Raw genomic sequence first — 9,105 nt, 5'->3', positions numbered from 1 at the left:
TGTTGTAAGCTCCTCAAACTATAAGGATCGAATTTGTTCCGAACAACTCAAATTGACACCAATGAACACCCATACCTCACTGCTTCCGACTTCCTTAATTTCGGCTGCCACAAAGAGTTCTCCACTGTTAATAATTTGAACATTGATGCTGTCCTTTCAAGCTAGCACAAGTCCTCCTGCCACTCCTGCCGAGTTAACAATATGCCAGTTTTCGTAGCCGCATACCCGAAGTTTTGCTTCCACCTATCGATTGGTTCTTTGCTTCACTTATAAACACAATCTCGGGGGAGTGGGATTTACAGATCCCTTTTAGGGTGTGAATTGTCAGGGGTCTCCCCAAACCTCGACAATTCCAAACTATAGTTCTCATGGCGCCTTGGGTGCCATTTATAGGCTGGCACCCTCCACCATCTGTTCAACTGCATTTTCATCCTATGTTCTTGCTTTCTTTGTAGATCTTTCAGCTATACCACTCATCAACCTTCTTTTGGATTCACTTTTAGTATCTGACCCTCCAGCACCTTGTCTTGCTAACCTTTTCCACTTCCTACCTTTCTCTGTGGTGAGACACTGCCCAATAGCGAATTGCATAAGCTGCCCTTCATCCTCCTTGGCATTGGATTGATGGTATGCGAAATTGTTACTCAGGTTGTGAATTATTGTTCGAAATTGATTCCCTGGCGATGGCACCAAAAACGGATGCACAGAACCATGGTCTAAACATATCTTCACAACTTCGCATAACTAACCAGCAAGTGCACTGGGTCGTCCAAGTAATAAACCTTACGTGAGTAAGGGTCAATCCCACGGAGATTGTTGGTATGAAGCAAGCTATGGTCACCTTGTAAATCTCAGTCAGGCGGATATAAAATAGTTATGGAGTTTTCGAAATTAATACTAAAATAAGGATAGAAATACTTATGTAAATCATTGGTGAGAATTTCAGATAAGCGTATGGAGATGCATTCATTCCTCTGAACCTCTGCTTTCCTACTGTCTTCATCCAATCTGTCTTACTCCTTTCTATGGCTGGCTTTATGTAAGGATGTCACCGGTGCCAATGGCTACTTTCAATCCTCTCGGGAAAATGGTCCTAATGCTCTGTCACAGCACGGCTAATCGTCTGGAGGCATCACCCTTGTCGTTGGTTGCATCCTATTCCTCTCTTGTGAAAATGGTCCGATGCGCTGTCACTGCATGGCTAATCATCTTGGAGGTTCTCGATCATACTAGAATAGAATTTACTATCCTTTTGCATCTGTCACTACGCCCATAATCTATGGAGTGCAGAAACTCTACCATTGAAAATACATAAGTGATAATGGAGTTCATTGGTCTCGGCCCCAGAGGGGAACCGGAGTAACCAAGACTACTAATACAATGATAACAAATTCTATTTATAATAAACTAGTCACTAGGGTTTACAGAAGTAAGTAATTGATGCATAAATCCACTTCCGGGGCCCACTTGGTGTGTGCTTGGGCTGAGCTTGAAGTCTACACGTGGAGAGGTCATTCTTGGAGTTGAACGCCAGCTTTTGTGCCATTTTGGGCGTTGAACTCCACTTTGCAACTTGTTTCTGGCGCTGGACGCCAGAATTGGGCAGAGAGCTGGCGTTGAACGCCAGTTTGCGTCGTCTAAACTCGGGTAAAGTATGGACTATTATATATTGCTGGAAAGCTCTGTATGTCTACTTTCCAACGCAATTGGAAGCGCGCCATTTTGAGTTCCGTAGCTCCAGAAAATCCATTTTGAGTGCAGGGAGGTCAGAATCCAACAGCATCAGCAGTCCTTCTTCAACCTCTGAATCTGATTTTTGCTCAAGTCCCTCAATTTTAGCCAGAAAATACCTGAAATCACAGAAAAACACACAAACTCATAGTAAAGTCCAGAAATGTAATGAAAACATCCCTAAAAGTAACTTTACCACCGGATACATAAATGCCACAGACACATAATTGGGTGAACCTTTTCAGATTGTGACTCAGCTTTGCTAAAGTCCCCAATTAGAGGTGTCCAGGGTTCTTAAGCACACTCTTTTTTTTCTTTGGACCTTGACTTTAACCGCTCAGTCTCAAGTTTTCACTTGACACCTACACGCCACAAGCACATGGTTAGGGACAGCTTGGTTTAGCCGCTTAGACCAGGATTTTATTCTTGTAGGCCCTCTTATCCACTGATGCTCAAAGCCTTGAGATCCTCTTTATTTGCCCTTGCCTTTTGGTTTTAAGAGTTATTGGCTTTTTGCTCTTGCCTCTTGGTTTTAAGAGCTTTTGGCTTTTTCTGCTTGCTTTTTCTCTTTCTTTCTATTTTTTTTTTCGCCCTTTTTTTTCCTGCAAGCTTTGTTCTTTGCTGCTTTTTCTTGCTTCAAGAATCATTTTTATGATTTTTCAGATTATAGTCATCATTCTTTTGAATTTTGAAGGTAGGTGGAGTTTATTGGGTAGGTTTATGGGGAAGAGTGGGTGGATGTGAGTGGTGAAGGGTTAATAGGAAAGAGAGATGGAGGTGATAGGTGAAGGATTTTGGGGAAGAGTGTTTATTGGGAATAGAGGATGATTGAGAAGAGAGAAGAGAGTGAGTGGAGGTAGGTGGGGATCCTGTGGGGTCCACAGATCCTGAGATGATCCTGTGGAGTCCACAGATCCTGAGGTGTTCAAGGATTTAAAACCTTGCACCAAATTAGGCATGTAAAATGCCCTTGCACACAACTCTGGGCGTTCAGCGCCAGGTTGGTGCCCATTTTGGGCGTTCAACGCCCATTTGTTGCCCATTTCTGGCGTTGAACGCCAGAACCATGCTTGTTCTGGGCGTTCAGCGCCAGCTCTTCTCCAGGGTGCAATTCTGGCGTTCAGCGCCCAGATACTGCCCATTTTGGGCGTTCAGCGCCCAGATACTGCCCATTTTGGGCGTTCAGCGCCAGAACCATGCTTCATCAGAGTCCTTTGGTTCCTCAGAGGGAAGCTCCTTATTGATCACTGGACGTTACAGGAGGTCTTCTTCCTTGGGATTCACGTCCTTCTCCTCTCTTGTGGGTTCAGCCATGGTAATTAATTCAATGGCCTTGCACTCTCCTTTTGGATTCTCTTCTGTATTGCTTGGGAGAGTACTAGGAGGGATTTCAGTGATCCTTTTACTCAGCTGGCCCACTTGTGCTTCCAAATTTTTAATGGAAGACCTTGTTTCATTCATGAAACTCACAGTGGCCTTAGATAGATCAGAGACTAAATTTGCTAAGCTAGATGAATTCTGCTCAGAATTCTCTGTTTGTTGCTGAGTGGATGATGGAAAAGGCTTGCTATTGCTAAACCTATTTCTTCCACCATTATTAAAGCCTTGTTGAGGCTTTTGATCCTTCCATGAAAAAATTAATTTTTTTTTTTTGAAAAAGGGTTAGTGATTTTCGAAAATAGTTTTTGAAAAAGGTTAGTAGTTTTTCGAAAATTCAAATAAAAAATAAAATAATTAGTCTAATTAAAAAGAAATTTTGAAAAAGAGGGAAGATATTTTCGAAAATTAGAGAGTTAGTTAGGTAGTTTTGAAAAAGGTAAGAAACAAACAAAGAGTTAGTTAGTTAGTTGAAACAAATTTTGAAAATCAATTTTGAAAAGATAAGAAGATAAGAAGTTAGAAAAGATATTTTGAAATCAAATTTTTGAAAAAGGTAAGATAAGAAGATATTTTTGAAAAGATATGATTGAAATTAGTTTTTGAAAAAGATTTGATTTTTAAAATCACAATTAATGACTTGATTCACAAAAAATCACAAGATATGATTCTAGAACTTAAAGTTTGAATCTTTCTTAACAAGCAAGTAACAAACTTGAAATTTTTGAATCAAAACATTAATTGATGATGTTATTTTCGAAAATTATGTGATAAAAATAGAAAAAGATTTTTTTTTTTGAAAAATGTTTTTAGAATTTTTGAAAATAACTAAGAAAAATGAAAAAGATTTGATTTTTGAAAAAGATTTTGAAAAAGATAAGATTTTCAAATTGAAAATTTGATTTGACTCATAAGAAACAACTTGATTTTAAAAATTTTTGAAAAAGTCAACTGAAATTTTCGAATTTGATGAGAAGAAAAAGGGAAGGATATTTTTTTTTTATTTTTGAATTTTTAATGATGAGAGAGAAAAACACTAAAATGATGCAATGCATGAAATTTTTAGATCAAAACAATGAATGCATGCAAGAATACTATGAATGTTAGGATGAACACCAAGAACACTATGAAGATCATGATGAACATCAAGAACATATTTTTGAAAAATTTTTAATGCAAAGAAAACATGCAAGACACCAAACTTAGAATTCTTTAATGCTTAGACCCTAAGAATTCAAGAATGCATATGAAAAACATGAAAAGACACAAACCATGCAAATGCAAAGATCAAACAAGAAGACTTACCAAGAACAACTTGAAGATCATGAAGAACACTATGAATGCATGAAAATTTTTGAAAAAAAATGCAAGATGAGTATGCAATTGACACCAAACTTATAACATGACTCAAGACTCAAACAAGAAACACAAAAATATTTTTGATTTTTATGATTTTATGATTTTTTTTGTATTTTCTTTTAATTTTTTCGAAAATCATTTTGAAAAAGAAAAATAAGGATTCCAAAATTTTTAATATGAATTCCACGAATCTTATGCTCTTTAGTCTAAAGCTCCAATCAAAGGGTCAGGCATGGCTTAATAGCTAGCCAAGCTTTAGTATGTAACTTAGACATGACACGCCTAACATGCCCTACAGGCATGGCTTTACAGCCAGTCAGGCTTCAACATGCTTTATGAAACACTAGAATTCATTCTTAAAAATTCTGAAGAAAAAATTTTTTTGAAAACATTTAAAAAATTTTTTTTTTTGAAAACAAAGGAGAAATTTTTGAAAGATTTTTTTGAAAAAAAATTTTTTTTGAAAACTTTTTGAAAAGAAAACAAAAAGAAAGTTACCCAATCTGAGCAACAAGATGAACCATCAATTGTCCAAACTCTAACAATCCCCGGCAATGGCGCCAAAAACTTGGTATGCGAAATTGTTACTCAGGTTGTGAATTATTGTTTGAAATTGATTCCCTGGCGATGGCACCAAAAACGGATGCACAGAACCATAATCCTTGAGGAACAGCAGAGCTCCACACCTTAATCTATGGAGTGCAGAAACTCTACCATTGAAAATACATAAGTGATAATAGAGTTCATTGGTCTCGGCCCCAGAGGGGAACCGGAGTAACCAAGACTACTAATACAATGATAACAAGTTCTATTTATAATAAACTAGTCACTAGGGTTTACAGAAGTAAGTAATTGATGCATAAATCCACTTCCAGAGCCCACTTGGTGTGTGCTTGGGCTGAGCTTGAAGTCTACACGTGGAGAGGTCATTCTTGGAGTTGAACGCCAGCTTTTGTGCCATTTTGGGCGTTGAACTCCACTTTGCAACTTGTTTCTGGCGCTGGACGCCAGAATTGGGCAGAGAGCTGGCGTTGAACGCCAGTTTGCGTCATCTAAACTCGGGCAAAGTATGGACTATTATCTATTGCTGGAAAGCCCTGGATGTCTACTTTCCAACGCAATTGGAAGCGCGCCATTTTAAGTTCTGTAGCTCCAGAAAATCCATTTTGAGTGCAGGGAGGTCAGAATCCAACAACATCAGCAGTCCTTCTTCAACCTCTGAATCTGATTTTTTCTCAAGTCCCTCAATTTCAGCCAGAAAATACCTAAAATCACAGAAAAACACACAAACTCATAGTAAAGTCCAGAAATGTGAATTTAACATAAAAACTAATGAAAACATCCCTAAAAGTAACTAGATCCTACTAAAAACATACTAAAAACAATGCCAAAAAGCGTATAAATTATCCGCTCATCAATTGACCAGCTATGATAACCTCCATACATTCTGTTCTAGAACTGGCTGATTGAGGTGACTGAGGTGCTGCCCTGTTACCAGTATCTTGTGGTTTCAAACTTTGTTTCCCTTCTTGCATTGACATCCTTGCAAATTCTTCCAATAAGCAGTTTAAGACCAGTTTTTTCTTATGTTGAGTGGCCTTATTCTAATTTTGGGTTGAGTTGTTGAATGTTCTTTCTCCTTCAGAGTAGATTCGCGTTCCCACTTGGCTGGCTTTAACCCATTCGCCAATGTCATCCTCTTTTACCATATCACTCTCTGTGTCCTTCAGCAGATCATGGCATCTTTTCACCTCGTGCCCCAATTTTGCGCAATAGGTACAGAACTTTTCAAGTCTTTCATAGCGCAATGCCACTTCTACCTCCTTTTTATTAGGTCCTGCCACTATTAACTGATCCCTCACTTTCCTGGCAACATCAATATTGATTTTGGCCTTCACAATCATAGTTTCTCTGCCTTGCATCTGAAATTTACCTATCTCCAACACTGTGCCCATTCTCTCTTCCAATTTACGTCCAACTTCGAGGGTTTTAAACGATTCTGGCAAACCCCAAAATTGAACCCAAATTGAAAAATTGGAAATAATCTCTTCATGACAGTTCTGATCTTCCTTCCATCTCTTGAAATGGAGCACATAATCTTTGAATAGCAATGGAGAACCACGTTCAACACGCAAGACATCCACTTCTTTATTAAAAAAGAATTGGAAGGAATTGTCCCCTTTGTCACTCACGCTAAATCCTTCCGGGTTTCCCCATATAGCCTTTAAAGCATTCCCCATGGTTCCAACTGAGAAGGTTTTGGAAGCAAAGAGTCTGCCATAGAGACTATTGGAGCAAGCGTTAATACCTTCTGATATGTCTGCCTCTTCTAGTAGAATCACATTCCTACCTCCTTTCCGGTTGTCTTCCTCGGTCCGATCTTCATCCCTCGTTGTCTCAGCCATGCAGATTACATAGACTTGTATTGAGATTTAATTAACGTTGACAATGTAGTCTTGACGGTAGTAGAAACTCCGTTAAGAAATCTTAACAGAGCACTAAAAAACCCTAACAGGGGCAACAATTCACATATGTAGTTTAAAACAACTAGGAATCATATATTTTTTTATTCTTACTATATGTCTTATAGTATATTTGATGCATTAATTCTACAATATTAAGCCTGATTAACTCAATGTTGGTTATATTTATATTTGTAGGACTATATGACATAGTTATCAAAATCAAATCGATAATTAACCCGATTAAGTTACTGGGTCATTAGGTCAGTGGTTCAACCAGTGGATTATTGGTCGAAGTGTTTGACCCGATAATAATTAAATAAATATATAAAATTATAATTTATAAAACAAAAAAGATACAATAAAAAATATTNAAGAAAGTGATAAAATTATTGTGATAATCAAAACAAAAATAAATAAAATAAAATAAATTAAAAGTAAGATGAAGTACAAATAGCAGTAATATTGAATTTTAAAGGAAAAACTTTTGGTGATTGAAAGTTAGCACTTGATTGTTATATACATCTATAATATATATTATTATTGGTAATGCATGTATTGAAATGTAACTGGCTTAGTGGAAGGAGCATGTCTTTTAAAATCCTAGGCATGGCAAGGTGCCAGGACAGTCTAGAATGCAAATCAAACCGGCTAGACTATCAGTTCATTGATTTTTTCGATCGAATCGGACAATTCGGTCTAATTCTGATAACTATGCTATATGATATGAGAAGTATAACAAACCCAAATATGTCAAATGATACTTCGGAAAAAATTTTGGAAACTATTCGATATTTGACCGACATTGTTTGACGTCAAACTAAATCTAACAAAGAATTCATTGATCACATGAGGAGTGGAAGCTAAAACAGAGAAAGTAATTCGTAACGAATCCTAACCATCGTAGGCTATATGATTTTAAGAAAAATATACCTAAAGTTTTTTCATGGTGAATATCATCTAGTTCTAGCTCAATGTTGAATTCAGAAGCTAGGAAAGATATCTAATACCATGGAGTACGTAGATACTAAAAAGATAACCTTTGCTACAAATATGTTAGAAGGAGAGGTTGATCACTGGTGGCGAGGTATTAAGATTCTCCTAGAATTTAAAGGAATAAAGATTACTTGATAAATTTTTTAAACAATATTTTTTGACAAATATTTTTCTCATAGTAAAAAAAAAGAATACTAGACTGAATTTATGCAAATCAAATAGAAAAGTATGATCATTGGAAAGTATATGGACAACAAGTTTGAGGAACTTTTCAAATTCTCTGTATTACTAAAACACCACCCTGATATTCAATGGAAAGCCACCGAATTTGAACTAGGATTATGACTGGAGATTAGAAAAAAGAATTAATCTCCACATACAAGTTTTTTTGCTATACAAGTCTTACAAGTCCTGAAATTCACTTACTCCCTAAAACGCGCCTCTTATGGCACGTATGTTTCACGCTCCTTTTTTCTTCTTCTGTCGTCATCAATACCACTTCTTCCTCCTCCTCCTTTTCCTCCTTTTTTCATTGGATTTTCTTCTGTTCCTTTCTTTTTCTCTTTCTCCTCCATCATCAGTTATCTCGTTGTTGAATATAATGAATAATTCAAGTTCAGATTGTCAATTGAACCAGAACAAAATTGATTATTATTTTTGAATCCAATCAAGTGGCTGAGGTGTGGTTCAATTCAGAAGAAAAAAATGCAGCATTAGAGGAAATATTTTTCTGTATTTGCAGCAAATTTAGGTGTAACACGAAGATATTTGGGTATAAAACGAAGATATTTGGGTGTATTTTTTTTCCCATAAGTTATGCATAATTCAAAACTCTTCCTCTTTTTCCTCCTCATCTTTTGCTGTTGCTTTTTTTTTCATCATCATCATCATCACCATCTTCTTCTTCTTTTTTTCTTATTCATCTTTTCCTTTTTATTTTACCTTCTCAAGTTTCTTCTTGTTTTACTCTCTTAACAAGAATAAAAACAAAAAAATCAAACAAAGAAGAAGAAGAAACACATAATGCTGTAAAATTACTTGAAAGAGGATGAACTTACATTCATTTAACTAAAAGAAAGAAAGAAATAAGGAAAAGAAGAAGAAGAGAAAAAAATGCAGCATTAGAGGAAACATTTTTCTGTACAAAAATGCTATTTGTACACTAAAATCATCCACTAAA

At 36.5% G+C, this 9,105-nt stretch overlaps 1 protein-coding gene across 1 annotated transcript; it reads right to left on the bottom strand.

Annotated features, from left to right (window-relative positions):
• LOC107636713 (uncharacterized protein At4g02000-like) lies at nt 6,072-6,872 on the bottom strand. The gene has a single exon (XM_016340206.1). The coding sequence runs from the start codon at nt 6,870-6,872 to the stop codon at nt 6,072-6,074; it is 801 nt and encodes a 266-aa protein (XP_016195692.1).

Source organism: Arachis ipaensis, chromosome B04 (genome assembly GCF_000816755.2).
Source record: "Arachis ipaensis cultivar K30076 chromosome B04, Araip1.1, whole genome shotgun sequence".
Taxonomy (NCBI): domain Eukaryota; kingdom Viridiplantae; phylum Streptophyta; class Magnoliopsida; order Fabales; family Fabaceae; genus Arachis; species Arachis ipaensis.
The sequence above is the reverse complement of the archived record's forward strand: the minus strand, read 5'-3'. Positions and strand labels throughout refer to the sequence as shown.